General features: G+C 40.6%; 1 protein-coding gene across 2 annotated transcripts in view; it reads right to left on the reverse strand.

Moving 5' to 3' along the window:
• Window positions 1-2,477: 2,477 nt before the first annotated feature.
• Window positions 2,478-16,972, reverse strand: part of tbx15 (T-box transcription factor 15) — a 44,203-nt gene continuing 29,708 nt past the window's right edge. For both annotated transcript variants that reach the window (XM_042426582.1, XM_042426581.1), the window contains exons 5-8: window positions 13,768-13,935; window positions 13,196-13,260; window positions 7,887-7,984; window positions 2,478-4,492 (exon numbers count right to left, since the gene is read on the reverse strand). In XM_042426582.1, the coding sequence (XP_042282516.1) occupies window positions 3,657-4,492; window positions 7,887-7,984; window positions 13,196-13,260; window positions 13,768-13,935 (1,167 nt within the window). In that variant the 3' untranslated portion in view covers window positions 2,478-3,656. The remainder of the gene's footprint in view (window positions 4,493-7,886; window positions 7,985-13,195; window positions 13,261-13,767; window positions 13,936-16,972) is intronic.

Consider the following 16,972-nt stretch of genomic DNA (forward strand, 5'->3'; position numbering starts at 1 on the left):
CATGAAACATTTATGTAATGACCAAAAAATAATCTTTTGTGGTTTTCTTATGATCATTTGATAAAAAACGTGTTTTTTATATTGTAATGTTTTCTATTATCAGCAGGCAGAGGGCAGTCACTGACAAATCCCCTCATGAAATTCAGCATTTTTATCTAAAGATTACAAGACAATCTCACAAAAATAGTCATCATGAGAAAACTTACAATGTTCTCTCTTCTCTAAACAGCTTTTATTTCATCAATAATATTTACGTTACAATATTGGGAGTTAATATGACTGCAGGCATGGATATGTACAGCGCTGTAGCACATCAGAGCGGCTCATAAACTTTTTACTTTCTGAATCATTACGATGAACCGACACAACCTTGTTTTAGACATCCGTCGTCTGTGACTGTAAAAACATTGGCCACATCACCAGAGCCTGTATGTTTCTTTTTTTAAGCTTGACATCTGTATCATGACTTTATCAATCCTAAAATAGTTTCAAGATGTTCCTTGAGGGGGAAGAGCACTGGCGTAAGACGGCTGAAGGTATGCAAAAGCCCTTTGTGAAAGAGCAGTGATTTAGTGGTTCAATACACATGTCAGGCGCACTGTAACACCTCAAAGAAGTGGATCAACGTCTCCTGTCAGCAATGATTTACAGTGGAGATGAGTCAAGCTGAGGAATCTCAGGCATAAGACGGGAATAAACACAAGAGGGCAACAGTTTACCAGGAATTTCTGATTGTGATGCACTCTGTATCAAAACCAGATCCACAGCTCCCAGAAATTAAAGGGATGTTTTTCCTCTCTTCTGCATATGGCCACTGACCCCCCTCGGCTGGACTCGCATCCAGTAGAGTTCCCCAGAGAGCAATTCTGAGCCTGTTAAAATGTCCAAAACGTGTTTGGAGGGAAAGATCAATGGCTGCAACGGTGGGGATTATGGGATACCCTCCAGTCAGCGTGCTGTCACTCAAAATGGGCTCAAAGCAGCAGATTAGGCACCAGATCCCTCTCATCTCTGTCAGAGGACCTCATTAAAATACCCGGTTCTGTATCTACAATTGTTGCAGTTTCATGTTTTATGGCAAGCTGGCTGCACTCTGCCATTAATCAATCAATGAGATCGTTTGCATATTTTGTTTCTAATGAAAGACGGCACGATGAAAGGCTGAGAGTGGCTGTTACTCAAGCCTGGCCATTCTTTTCCACTTAAAGACCTGATGGATATTTTACAGTATAAAAACAGACCTGTGCATTATGTCATACCGCAGCTCTGTAGACCCATGTGCACTGCTCCTCTTTACAAATACATCTCCTAATTTAACAGACCCTGAGGTAAATTTGCGGTGAAGTCGGGTGGGAGCATGGGGGGGGTTTATATATATCAGACAAATAACGTGAATAATTATTGGAAATAATGTCCAGATAGATGGAGAGGAGCCAAATTATGAAATCATGCGCTTCTCTCCAGTACATCACCCGGCTCATTATTTGAAGTCATGCTTGGAAAAACAGGTGTTTCCAATACTGGGTCGCTGTCTCCACGGTCCTGCACCCCCTTCATTTTCTGATGATGGTTCAGATATGATATTTCATGGCTGGAGCCATACACTTGATAGGAAGTGATTGGGGAGAGCCGTTCTGAAGACATCCGTGTAATGGATGCTGATTGGCCCCGGCTAAATCCCTGGAGTCTGTGCCTGTGTAACAAGAGGGGAACCACAAAGCTGGAGCAGGAATTATCCTAAATGCTGCATGTTTTCCCTGTCTTGGAGGTTCGAATGATTACAAGGGGATTTCTCTGGCTCTTTAAACAGGTGCCATATTTACGTGCATCAAGCACAACAGCAATGCAGCTGAGTGCAGTTGGCACAAAAGCTTTATTCTTCATTCTCGTAATAAACAGAACCAGCAGGGAGAAAATTTGTCTTTTTTTGGGTCTTTTTCTTCCAGTTTGGTTTATGATCGATGCATTGCGTCAGCGTTTGAAGCCCGTGCCTGTGATGTGGAGGAGAGCAGATGTGTGTGTTTTATATGCAGAGAACACTCTCTTGTGTGATTAATAATCATGTCACTCGTAGTTATTGTAGCCTAGAGGATGTGACTGACTCAACTCCCAGTTATAATCTCAAACTCTACTCCAAAAGGCCATATCATTTGTCAATAAATAAATTAATCAGTAAATAGCTGTGTAGTGTAGACCATCAAGTGTGTGAAAGCATCACTATTTTGTTGATTACCTTCTGTAAACACCATAATCTGTTTTGTACATGTGCTGCAAATTATTTTGTGTGTGCAACTCCTGTTTCCTAGTGTTTTGGGGATAATTTTTCCATGGCACATCACCAATAAAAACATATTTTCCTGGTGATTTGAGTTGGAAAACATAGCATGTTCTTCTCCATTTCTAGAATAATTGCTCTTTAATATCAAGTTTATTAAAATCACCTTCTAACAAAGAGAAAAAAATCAAAACCATGTACATGAATTAAAACGTTTATTGAGCTTTTTATGTGCTTGGCACCTGTATTTACATTTTTTTAAATGCCTCCAAAAATTATTTTGCTATTTCCCTTTTTTCACACATTTTTATAACAGATTGGCCTGTAAAATTGTTATATTGCTCAGCACTTAAATACACATCTCTACAACACACCAAAACTTACTTTAATTACTCTGTTTTGCTATTGCTTCTTTTATAACTTTTCACACAACAACTTTTAAGCTTATGTTATTGATTGCATTCTCCATCTTATATATATATGCTTAAAAACATAATCCACTCAAAAATAGTGAAGCCATTCCAGTCTATGAGGAAAACGGATGATGATGACAGTTGTGTGGTGGTTTCCTGAACCAGTTTTCAGGATGAAGACAGAGTTTCTCAGTTAACCTGACCTCCAGTTATTTGGCTTACTGCGTCCATGCATTGTGTTCACCCTGTTTGACACATCAACCAACCACCACAGCGTCCAGATACTTCATCTCCTGCATGTATGTGGAGCAGTGAGTCACTCTGTGATCTTGTCCAGTTGTCCCTTTCATTCCAACCAAAACTTCAGACCCTGATGGCGAACCACTGACCCCCTGACATTTCTAAAATGACAAGGCACAAGTGCTTTGTGAAGTAAAAACTTCTGGCTCAAAGTGAAGATTCTTTGGTTCTTTGGTGATGTCATGTCCGGATGGCCTTTGAGTCCCGAAAAATCAAGAATGAGTCACTCAAAGAGGGCTGTTGCTACTATTGCACCATTACAGATTCTCAGGTTGATAAGCCCTTCTGAACCAGAGCATGTGGGCTCCTTAACCTTCTTACACTCATCTGAGTTTGTTTTGGGGTTTTTCTTCTCAGAGTCAGTTAGAGAAACAGGTTGCTGTCCCAATTTTTCTCTTTATTAATAAAAGAAAATTAAATAATAGTTTTGACTCCTTCTATAATGCTTTTTAAGTGGAGGAGTGTCTTCAAAAACTAAAACATGAGATGATATCCTTTTCTGAAAGGTTTGTTTTGTACCTCAGTTCTTTAACACTTCATGTAAAAACTCCGGTTCAACATCAACACCATAAAACATTGTTGTCTTCACACCGGGTTCATAGATTATAGATTTGCTTTTCAGCTGAAAGACTTTGGACATGGAGAACTGTGAGGGTCGGTCCCTGTTTCTACACCATGTGCATTGACATCTGAGAGGTGGAACCATACTGACGGCCATCACAGGAGCTGCTGCCCTGCTGACCGCTGGTGGTGTTGCCAATCATGTGCATAGTGTCCATGCCTCCATTGGACAGATACTGGCGTTCAGCAAAAGCCCCGGCAGGAGAGGAGGAGCAGAGCAACCCTCCCTGGGGCTTCTCGGGGCTGGCGGCCAAGCGAGGAGAGGTGGGGAAGTTGTATCCGTACAGGTTGTAAGGGTTGTGCAGGGAGAAAGCATTATAGGAGCCCTGCTGTACGTGGTGGTGGCTCCCGCTGAACATGTGAGCAGAGGAAGGTGAGGATCCGGATGAAGAGGATGAGGCAGAGCTGGAGCTACCTCCCGCCTGCATCACGTACTGAAGCTGCGAGGCCGGGAAGGAGCCCAGTTGACCGCTGTAGGCATCCATCTTGCCTCCGGTGCCGCTGCCGCCGCCGCCACCGCTGGTCAGGGAGGCATGCGCGCCGCCCTGCATGCCAGCAGCAATCAAGGATGAAGTCCTCTGTGGCAGGAAGGATTCAGAGGGCTGAGCAGAGGCCACAGCACCCCCTGCAGCCTGGAGGCGTCCGTAGGAACTGTCGGCCAGGCCGCCGTAGCCCTGCAGGGCCGCCATGTTGCTACGAGCACAAGCTGGGTACTCAGACAGCCCCAGGTTGCAGAGCTGGCTCTCCCTGCAGCCTACATTAAAAGTGTTGGGGGCCAGGTGGAAGGTTGGAGGGGAGCAGGAAGGGGACAGGAGGTGTGCCGCACCAGAGGGGGACGGGGTCCCTGTGCTGGAGGTTGTGGGAGAAGTACCTGTGCTTCCACCTGGAAAACACACAAACAAGGACAGTGAAATAGAGTGCCATTTGACAGCTGCTTTCATCTTCTTACCATCTTGGTCGAGAGAGAAGATGTTCTCTGAAACTAAAACCTTTAAAATCAAATTAATGAATGCGCTGAAGTTTGATTATTTATGCAATCAGTTGAGGTGTTGCTGGGGTGACTCATCCAATAGTGGCTGAGACACAGATAAGTCAAGAAAAGCACAATATGTGGTATTGTTCATGTGCAGCACCTGTTCAAGGTAACACAATTAATAATGGCAAAATGGTTATTTACATGTAAAATTACGAATCCAAGTCCTTAAACTATAAAGATTCTTCTTTGCTTAAGCAGTGATGAGCAAGGCAGTGTTGCTCAGGTCATAATGGAAGAAGCAGGTAAGTGAGTGGACATCTCATTTAAAAAATCGTAAGCATTCAAATGTTCATAGAAAGTTCATACACTAAACTGTACAAGCTGGATGCTTTATAGTGAATACACTGTTGGACGTGATATGTTCTTCAATTTCTTTCCCCTCATACTGCTAAGGAAAGTGGTTTGCCATGATTTTCCCACACTATAATTGTTTTTTATTTTTTTCTAAAATTTGATATGATGGGAAAGTGACATGAATCCCTGAATGCCCACCTCTGACCTCTGACCTCTCTGTGGAGGAAACAGAATATTTTCCTGTGGGGAACTATTAGTATTAATTTCTCAGTGCCAGACCTCCACATCCTCTATAACCTGTGGCAGTGCAGGAGAAACAGGAGTCTGCCACAAGTGGTTGAAACATTGAATTTTCCTCTCTATGTAAAGTGTCTTTTTTTTTTCTTTTTTACCATTAGCATGTGTTACCTTGAACATACACTGTCCAGAAGGAAGCAGAACGCCGTAGTTGACCTGTGGGAGCATTTCCCAATGGTCCACATGCACTGAGTCATACTAATAAAGTAAGTAGTAGCAAAATTATGAATTCACCTGTCACCAAATTTGATATACTACCGCTTTGATCTCTTTGGTCTTCTTCAGACTCTTACCCTCAGACTAATTGCACCCTTTGAAACTGCGCTGGAATACGAGATCATGAACCATATAGTAAAATATGACCATGTCTGGTCAACAGAGCTGCCCCAGTCCTTCCCTCAATAAAAAACCACAAGCTCTGAGTTTAGACATGTACTGCAATGATTCAGATGAAGAGGGGAAAGAGAAATATAGATATGACAAAAAAATAAATGCTGTTGGCACAAACTGTGTCCGCTAAGTCAAGCCTTTCAGAGTGAAATGATAGCTGTGGGATATCAATCGCATATTTCTCTATTAATGAGAATTTGGCCAGGGTTCATCTTGCTGCTGGAGAAATTCAGTTTGAAACCAGAATGAGGAGGAGGCATAACTAAATAATCCAGGACTCGCTTGGCTGGGGTTCTGATTTTGCACCATATGCCTTCGATAATATCGCTACAGCGCTCTGCTTGAGGAGATGAGGGGGGGGCTTGCAGAAATAAAGAAAAAGAGGAGAGAGAGAGAGAGAGAGAGAGAGAGAGAGAAAGCAAGGTAGAGAAGAGAGGAGAGGACTATAGTTTGGTGATGTCATGTTTTCCTTTGGTTAGAAGGGCTCGAGGTGCTTCAGTGCCGAGGGGGAATAGTTGATTACTTGAAGGGAAAAGGGGTGTCTGGTGCCATAAGGGCAAAGCTACACACACACATACACACACATATATATAGTCACTACACACAGCACACATACACAATGTCCTCTCAGGGTGACACAGGGTTCATTGGCGGCGCAAGGACTTTAATTAAATCCTAATCACTTTGGAGGAGTTTAATGATAACAAACACATGTCCGCCTGCTCAGACAAAATACGGAGCATCACGTCATGCTGACCTCCAGAGGTAACCGAGATAGGGTCACTGAGGAAACCGAGTTGCTTTAAAGCGGCAAGGCCCTTGATATGAGCCATGACTAAGATCTTGTGCCGATGCTGGAGCAGAGACAAAGGGAGGTGGCCCGACTGACGCTAACTCGTGTCGTGAAGCCGTCCAAGAGCCACAGGGATTGTTTAACGATTTTATTTTCAAGGGCTGCGCGTGATGTGAAAAGTTCAACAGACACAAGCGGACCTGCCAGGAGTAGCATATGGCCAAGCTCAAATGAAGGACAACCATAGCTGATGCAGTGTGTGGTGATATATGCAGGGAAAGTATGCAGCAAGAGAGTTCAGGTTGGGACAGCACATGCACCAAGGTCATGTAATTACCACTGTACATTATACTCAGTGTTTGAGAAAGTCCATTATACAGTAATGGATTGCTTAAAATCGTTAATTAACTTAAAAAAGTCTCTATTTATGATGTAAAATCAGTCCTTTTTGAGAGTAACTTTCTTAGTTAGCAGGAAACTGGATTATGTTTTTTTTTTCTGCAACAAAAATTAAACAGATTTAAATAAAATTTAAGGACTGACACAAAGAGATGTAATAACTTAAAAGAATTACCATAAATTAAGAATGCATCAACTCGTCAGCACAAAACAGTGATCTTAGTGCAAAGTGTTACAAAAGTGCATTAATACCACAGTGGTTCTCAAAGTGGTCTCTGATTCACAGTGCATGCAAAATGAGGAATAGTTTAATCTCTCTATCATCCAGTTCACTGAAAAAGATCCCAATCAGTGAATGTTCCAATCATGGGTTTCACTTTACGTTCATTCCTGCATGTCAAGAGCAGATAGTGCTACAACTCAAGCAGAAAGATTTTCCTATATGAGGTGGTTTATTTGGAGGAAAAAGATGATCAGATGGGGTCAGTGAGCTCTAATGTGTCTGTTTGACACGTTCTCTGTTTCGGAAAAGTCTTCTGTTGTCAGGTGTCAGACTGTGAGCAAGGAAGGCACTTTAAAAATCACTTCAACAACGCTATTACTGTAGCAATGCTTCCTGAATATCTGCGATAATTTCTTCTGTTTGCTGGTGTTTTTTCCTTTTTTTCCCCCGGTGGGTAAAAACCTGAAGGCATGTGGTCAAACAGCAGTGTTGTCAGGTTTAAGGTTAAATCATCAGTTAGGTGGAATTCTTATAGAGCTGCAATTTTGCATCAATATTCAAAAATAATACAATGTAGACATACATATAGGACACAAAGAGATGAATTCCTACTTTCAAGACCAAGGGTCTCCCCTGACTTAAAAAATGTTTTTCATTTTAACTATCCTGCTCTAAATCTCTATATCCACAAATAAAGTCTCAAGGAAAAATGAGCAAATTGTTAGTTGAATTAGAAGTAGATTAAGGGGACTGAGGTTGACGGGGGATTTTCAAGAAGAAAATGTATGTGTGGAGTTTGACGTGGCACTTTCTCCTGCACAGAGAGACAATGTGCATTTACACACCTTGCTGTTTCTGCATATTGGTGAAATCTTCAAACGTGAGTGTCCTCACAGGAGGTCTCCAGAAAGCATAGGTCTCCATGATCGCCTCCAGGCCGGTCCTGACAAACAGACAGACACACAGAGAGAGCCAGTTTTATTTCAACATAAAGCAAAACAACAGACACAGAAACAGCAGGAGAGAAAAAAGGGGAAAAGACTGATGACATGAACAGAGACGGAGCGGGACAGAGACTGATCGATATTATTTGTCTTAAAATTGATTCTAAGTTGTTTTGTCACTAACGGGTCCCTCAGCTGTGGACCTGCCTGTCAAGAATCCCTCCTCAACACCTCTTAATCTCATGGCTATATAAATAAAAGTTACTTTTATATTAATAGTCATAAAATATCAAGAATTTCAACAATGACTTAAGATTGCATGTCAGTGTGTGTGTGTGTGTGTGTGTGTGTGTGTGTGTGTGTGTGTGTGTTTGTGCGTGTAAATGTTTAAGGAGAAAGAGGGATGTTGGTGTGACACAAAGAGAAAATATCAGTGAGAAAGAGCAAACAGTATTGCAGAGATCAGCTGCAGAGAGAGAGGAAGTGTATTGCTGTGTATTTTTGTGTGTATTGAGAGAGGTTGATTGTGAATGAGCCAGACTAAGAGAGAGAGAGAGAGAGAGAGAGAGAGAGAGAGAGAGAAAGAGAGAGAGAGAGAGAGAGAGAGAAGGGGGGTGGAGAAACTGGAGTCCTGCTCAGAGGAAACTGGAGCCATTAAAAAGGGGCAGGTTTTTACTGTGCACATAAATCTGGGTGACGTTTCATCTTGAATCTGTACATGGTTCTCCTTCCTGCTTGATTTACTTCCCCACGCGGCGCTCAGCCCCGTCCCAGAGAAACCAGCGCCCGCCGCTGCTCGCCATGTTATTTTAGGGCCACTAATTCCCTGGCCATGGCAGCTCGTTAGTGCACCACGCTAATCGGGCCGGCCCTCGCCATAACTGCACTCATTCATACACTCATGCTGCTGGACCAAAACCCAACAAATGAGCTGTATCCCTCCGCTGGGCCATAAAGGCCGGTCACCAGACACAACTGACGACACCACAACTTAGAGCTTGGGAGAGTTCTATTTTAAGAGACTACTAAAAAATCTGAAAAAGGAAAACAAGTTGGTACTTAATTTGAGAATTAGCAGTGCAGACTTGCCCATTCTGTTAATTTTAAATTTCCTCTGAATGTGGAACTAGTTGGTCATGTTGCACAGCAAACAGGCTGCATTCACACTGCAGTCACTTTACTGCTAAAATTCAAACCATACTGTATCTGGTGTTTTTGGATGGCTGTTAACGTTACTCATATCCAATACTAATATAGAATGAGTAATGCTTAAAAGACACGAGTGACAGAGCAACAATAACAAAAAATGTCACACCTGCTCTTGTGTTTGTATCTTCTTGTTTTCAACTTTTTCAGTTGCAGTACGTGCCTTCCATGTTTGCATTCAAGAAAATAAAAAGTATCTTATTATAGGATCCTTTAATTTTTTCTCATACATTTCCATTAGATAACTAAACTTCTAATGGAAATGTAAGTGGTCTTGATTTTTGTTTGTGGGATGTTGAGTCTCTTTTGTTTCTGCGAGGTGACAAGAAACAAGTCTTAAATGTCGACTCAGTGGTTGTCACACACACACATATCCCAGATATCTACTAAGAGAAAACCTGTATTTGCTTATTTCAAGAACCAAACCTATCACTAAGAAAGACAAAATTAAAACTGCAAATATCTTTTTTATTACATTGAATTAGTTAAAGGTCTACAGTCTTTGCTGTGGAAACTATATCTAAATAAATGGTATAATCTCATAATCAGATTTAACACAATATATTACAGTTTTTCCTATTTTGTTAAAGGGGATGTTTTACCATGTTGGGTCAAGTTGACCAAAACTTAAATGGTATCAAAGTGATCACAGCTGGTAAATGACAGGTATTATTTGTTGTTATGGCAACAGGAAATTCATATTCTGTTGGAATTTCAACATGTGCTCTCTTTCGTTACGTCATATGTATCTTTTGTGTTTCTTTGTAATGACTGTAGTTATATTAATGTGTTACTTCAATGAAACAAAACCAGCAGGATACAGTATGATGCTGTCTGACAGGGTGGAACATTTCTTCATTTTATTTTTTACCTCACTTCAAGGAAAATGAAGGAAATGGCTTAAAATAGCTAATGCGTGATTAAAAAGCGAAGTAGCTGGAGCACACAGAGCAGATCATAAATGGAGCTCAGTGAGAGTTGAGTCACGAAGATGACATTCTTTCTCCATCATTCATTTCTCCTTTCAGCCACAGCTCTTGGCTCCTGTCTGCTCACATATCTTCATGTTTCACACAATGATCCTATGAGTTTATAATTGATTGACTTGTTATATTGGCATACACCAAAACTGAACAGGATAGCTGAAGTAAGCACAACATATTAAAACAAGTACTCAATCCTATGAGACCTCGCTGCCAAAATCAGCATAGACTCGGGGGGAAAAAAAGGAAGCAAACAAAGCAGAAGCATTGCAAAGACACCAAAAAAGGAGTATGACATGAAAAGAGAGCGAATGTTGGTGTGACCACACCTTTAGGAGCCAATCACAAAACAGATTCCCCTTTATTAAACCAACTGCACCTGTTGGTTTAATAAAAGTCTCCATCAATATCAGTGATTATAGTAGTCTGGGGGTTTATGTTGCTGATTATTTGCTTGAAATGTCTTTTATATTTGTTGTTACTTATTTTTATCGTTTTTATACTTGGTTGTTAATGCTCACAATTTGTATATCTGTTTTTTTAATTTACTGTAAAGCATGTTACATTGCATTTTTGCATGAAATGTGTGATGTAAATACATCATTATTATTATTATAATAATAATTATTATTATTATTATTGTTGTTATTGTTATTATTAATGCCAAAATATGGAGCTTCTTCCCATTATCCAAGATAGAATTTGTGCCAAATGTAATCATCATTTATATCCACAAAATAGTTTCTCCTGATTTAAGTGATAATATGGAAAACATGACAAATTCCAGCTGTGGTGTAAAAAAACAAATAAAACGGTACGAGGAACTAAAAAACAATCTGTCGTCTACATTTTATGTGTAGCAGACAGTCTTGGTAGTCACTTATGGTATGTGAGCAATTAAACTCCTAAATCACCAAAATAATGCAAATCCAGCAGTGCAGAGGTCAAGGTTCAGAGCTGCAGATCATTAACAATATTCATGACTGATCAAAGATAAAAAGCAGCTCGACATGAAGCGAGAAATTCAGAACAACTCCGTTTTTAAGGTGACAGAAGCCGAGTTCTCTTCTCTAAATGATCTGAGGCTGATCTGAACACAATATATCCCAAAAGGGAAGAGGAGAAGGAATCACGAGCAGTACGTGAGGATAAATTCATTTTCTCTTTCCCCGGACAAATATCTCATTCGCCGTTATCTTTTCATCTGTAGCTTTTCTGCAATGAAATTCTAATGCCAGTTCATAAATCAAACAGTCTATTGTTTGAAAAACGAAAAAAGATGTCTCAAATATCTGTGTGCCAAGAAATGCGGACCAGATGAGGGGGCTGCTTTCATGTGCGGAGGGGTCTGGTGGTTCAGTGCACCCCCTCCTCCCCTCCTCCACAAATGTTATATATGATAATTCAGAGACTGAGAGAGCAAGTGAGACGGGACAGAGAGAGGGAGGAAGGAAGGAAAGAAGGAGAGTGAGACGGAAACTCCAGGGAAGCAGCAGAGCGAGTTAAGAAGAGAAGGCGAGGGAGCGTCCTCAAGTCAAACTTGTTTAATAATATTAGCTTGGTCAAATGCTATGTGATGATCAGTAAAATGATTCATGATTCTTACAGTGTCAGCAACCAATAGGAGCGCTCTCTCTGGCTGACATCAGCACACAATGACAACACAGCTGATGCAACAGCTGAAAGAGCGGAGGAAGGATCAGACTGGTCGAGTTTTGTCTGTGTCACACATTTTAACCGTCACAGAAAATAGCGTTACGCCCTTTTTTTTTTCTGTGTCTCCCTGCGTGCTGTGTTTGTGTGGTGTGTTGTGTGGGCTGTGTATATGTAGCTTCCTGTCTTTGTGATGTTTTCATATCTCTGGAAAAAATCCTGGTATACTCTTATAATGATTGATGATGCCTGACTCACTGAATCGTATGATGTGTAGTCCAGTAAGCATTCATATGGTGATTTGCAGGTTAAAAGATGTCTTGACGTCTAGGCTGAAGTGTGCTTTAGACGTCTAGGTTACATAATACCATTGTTTCAGCAGCATTTTAATGTGTGTCAGTTTAAAGCAGGTCCTAACTACAAATTGAGTATCAGAGGGGTTACAGCATAGTAATGGCACGTACTGTGGCTGAGGTGCACACCCTCAAAGAAGTAACTACAAGCTGGGACTACAGTGGCTATGGAGATACCATGTGGAAGAACTGTGATTTGTTAGTTTTCTCCTATAAGTCTCCAATGCTGGTAAAAAACAAAATGTTGACAGTGAAAACAACATCAAGCAAGTTGACTGCAAACCTGCCGCTGGCCACTATCATCCTGTTATAGCACAGTAATTGAAAGAATGCACAGACAATTACTCTGCGGTTATGTAATTAGAGCACAAAATAGCCTGATAATGTACAACACATCTGTAACACATCTGTCCACTGTTGTAAACAACAAATCAACAGGTGAAATCTGACACTGATCTATAATTAATTCCTACACTGAAGGGATCTCCAGCAGGATCATCATACTCCTTGTTGCAGAAGCATAAATACATTTGGAAGCAACTAAACACCGAGGTTAAATAGGGAAACTCTTTGCCGACCTTAACAGTTTTTCTTTCCACCACGCTGATTCAAGATCGGACTGCTTCTCGCTTCTACATTTTCATGCTTGAACAGTGTCATTTGCATTCTGAGAATTTTGAGACTTCATGAGCATTTCTGGAGATGAATGAGACAATGATAGAGACAGAGAGAAAGGTGGGGCGTACAAGTGTCCCAATCTACCAACAACTCTCTCTCTCTCTCCTCTCTCTCTTTGTGTTGCAGATCTGAAGTGTTCCTCTTGGCAGCAGATATAGCAGCTGTTTTTATATGGAGCAACATATGGTACTAAGTGTTATCTACAGAGGATTATTTCCATATTAAAGGCAACATATTAAAAAAAAAAAGAGAGAATGGATTTTTTGTGGGGCAGCATGGCAAACACCCAACAGGCTGTATGGCTGCCAATGAGTAAACAGATGTTGTGATAACATACCTGTTTCTGCCCGAGTCCCGGAACCCCTTGGCAAACGGGTTTCGGTCGATCTTTAGTCTGGTGATCTGCAAGCAAGAATATGAGAAAATTTGCAGCTATTTTTGTGACATTTTTTAATAAACAGTAGTAATGTTATTTGTTTTTTTCCCTTAACAAGTCTGTAAGGAAACTTTACTGGGTGTCTACCATCCTACAGTATAAAGCATTGCCTGGGCCAATGATCAAAATGTTTTGTTTTAGGAATTAAATTAGAAATGGTTCACTTCTGGTAAATTTAAAAAATGGTCAATTTGTGAAGCTCGATCAGAACGATACACGAGCCAACTGTAGTTATAAGGAAATAAAAATAGTTCTGAATTGGAATATTTTAATGTCAAAACCTGCAGTAATTGATAAAATTAGCAGATGTTCTTTCAATTTAACTATTTAATGCAAAAAAAATTTGAAAAAGAACAAGAGATGCCCAAAATATTTAAAAGCTTAGTTGAATTTTCCTTAATTATTTAAATGGCAAGGATGTGAACTCCTGGCTGCCAAAATAAATGCACTTATCCTGTGATGTAATAGCATACCTGCTGGTTCTGGTAAGCAGTGACAGTAGTGAAGACCGTCTCAGGGAAGCTGAAGGTCTTGACTCCCTCCCCGCTGGGCACTGGCTTGTTGGGCGACAGTTCGCTGCTGAAGTCCTTCCTGATGACATGAACACGAGGCTGGTACTTGTGCATGGAGTGGAGGATGATCTGAAAATATGGAGGGAAATAAGGTGAAATGCAGCCAATATCACTAGAATTTTTAGCAGTGACGGTGCGGTCTGTAAACGCTTATCACGATCATTCAGGTGGAACGATTTCTGGAGAAAGTTGAATTCATATCACACTCATTTTTATTCAAAAACTAAAAAACATTACCATAACTTTTTTTGACTCAACTGCCGCAGTGATATACAGTATGCTGCATATATAAAGCAGTAAATATGGCTTGTATGCGTGCATGTGTGCGTCTGTGAATAAGTGTGTTAGTAATTTCCTTGATTCTGTCTTTATGAGAACATTTGGAAAATAAAGGAGAAAATTGAGGGAAATCGTCCAAATTGAAAACATTTTACAAGTCCAGTTGTTGTTACTGCAGGCAAAACCAAACACCCCATTTTCAATTTGTATGAATCTGTTTTTGTTCGTAATGCATCAGTTTCTGTGAGGGTTATGCATGTAGTTATGAAGGATTAAGAGGTGAATTTGGTGAATGACGGCCCTTGCGAGTTTAGTAACATATCAAAATCTGCATGTGCATGTGAAAAACGTGAACTCTCAGCCTTTAATTGTCCTCTCCACAAGTTCACAATACATAAACCTCCTCCATTACATCAATTAGCTCAGCTGAATCTCTATCAAGGCAACACGACATTAAGCGGAAACCGAGTTCACACTGCAGTGACGCTCGCAGGAGGGCTGAGGATTATTTCACAGCAGAGCGGAGGCGTCAGACGGTGTCGGCCCCAGCCTCGCCTCAGGGCCTCAGTCTGCTCTTGATTAATCTGAGGGTGAGAAAACCTCCCCAGAGCCAAACAGCCTGCGCCCCTCCTTTATACTACAACAGAGAGGGTCATTTCAAACCAGAGGGGAGACAGCAGAGTCTCAGAAACACTATAGTCAATATTCTAGGCATCAAATCACACACACACAGACACACACTCGCACCCACAAATTATGACTGGGTTGCTGCATAGACACACATACAGAGGCATGATCTAATCTGCAATCCTCATTTCTTAAATTCTGTCTCCATCTGTGTTGCTCAGCGTTTATTTCTGTGGTTTTTCGGCACGCTCTGCCCAGAGATCACCTGTCAATCAAACCGCGTGGGCGGTGCTGTGGTGTCTATTTCCTCCGGTGCTCAGTAGATGTTGCGCAAAATTGTGTTTTCCCAATGAAAAAAATGTTTTCTCTGTCTCGCCGTAAGTTTCACATTAGGAAAGAAATACTTTCAAATTCTGTGGGTTGTTTGTCAAACAGTAAAACAGCATTTGAAAAATTAAAGTAGCCAATCAAATGTAACAGTTTTGTTTGAATAAGCTTGCATGTGATCTATCTCTTTGTTTCACTGTCAGCAGGATTATATAAGGGGATACTGCTGCATTTTTTAAAGGACAGAGATCTTCACCACACCTCTTTAATATCTGTTCAGCCATGATAGCTAAACCCATTTCTTCTTCAATTTATTTCAATCCTTTGCTGCTCTGGGGGTAAAAATAAAACATTTCACTTTGTGTGCATCAGAAGATTTTTTCTCCCCAAAGACAACAGGTGTTAAAACTGCAAAAGAAAAAAGCTTTCATGAACTGGACAAAGGGTTAAACCGCAGTCATCTTTCAGCAATACAGATTATTTCAAAATAGACACACACTCACTCACTCACACACACACACACACACACACAGCTGCCTTATTGCCCAGAGGAGTCATGCTTCTAGTCCCCAGCCAGCCTGAGGTGATGTAAAGTCAGAGCGGATCACACATCGACACGCTGAACTCAGAACAAACGACTGAGAGAGCAGCCAGAGGACATCAGCTGACAGTTGTTCACGCTCAAATACAATTAAGCTAAATAAGTAATGTTTTCATTTTCATGGTAGGTAATGACGTTCTTTGAAAATCCTCTGGAAATGCACACCAGAAAAACAGCAACACATCTTGCACATAACAGATGTTATGTATGTATCTCAAAAAAGTCAATTAAATTTGGTTTATAAAGCACATTTTAAAAAAACATTGTGGCCTAAATTGATTTTCAAACATAGTTGAATAGCCAAAGAGTGTGATCTAAGCAATGGTTTATGTACTCATTAAACCAGTGTTAAAATTTCACCTGTGAAATCACAAGCACAGCCAAGTACAATAAAGTTTTCTGCTTTAGGTCACCAGTAGTGACAGTATTGAATGTATATAAGCAGGGCTACAATGCATCACACTCAATACTGCTGTCCTATGAAAAGCTTGCAGCTCTGAAAGATCCGCTTCATTGGATTGAATGAAAACAGACGCATTTTCCGAGCGCACTGTGAAGTTAGAAATTTCTTCAGTGGAGTTTTAAAGTTACGAACTCACACAACAGCATTGATACATTATAGTGCAATGGATCATTAACAACAAAGCAACTATGAAACAAAAGAAAAGTTAAAGAAAAAAATCTTTTGGCCAGTCCAGCCTGCTTCAGCATTTTATTAGGTTTTCCCATAGACCGGCGAGGACAGACAGGAAATAGACGACAGGCGAGAGTGACAGCATGATCTAAACCCATGAGGACGAAGCCTGAGGCTAACGAGTCCAGCCAGGCACTGAGGGGTCCCAGAGACAAAAACTTTCAAAAAGCTGTTACTGTAGCTTACAGTACCGTAATGTCCTCTCTATTCACATGACACCAAAGTGCTGAACTGTGCAGATTGCGACAACTTTGGCCATGATGCTATGATGTCAGAAAAACTTTGGTGTTACTGAAGTGCGGTGCTGCCTTCATTGCTTTTCTGTAGATATATAAAAGAGAACAAAAGGTTGTACTGTAAATGTTGTAGGAAACAAAAAAAGTCCCATTTTTCAGCTGCCTGTGAACTTTTTTCTTTTTTATACTGAATTTATATGTATCTACTGTATGTTATACTCATCTACATTTCAGAGGTAAATGTACATTTTACTCTACATTTATTTGGCAGCTATTTATAATAGTTAGTTATATATATAAAGTTATTTTGCAGATTAAGATTTAACATACGAAAAATATGAT

The sequence above is a fragment of the Thunnus maccoyii genome, chromosome 11 (genome assembly GCF_910596095.1).
Source record: "Thunnus maccoyii chromosome 11, fThuMac1.1, whole genome shotgun sequence".
Lineage (NCBI taxonomy): Eukaryota > Metazoa > Chordata > Actinopteri > Scombriformes > Scombridae > Thunnus > Thunnus maccoyii.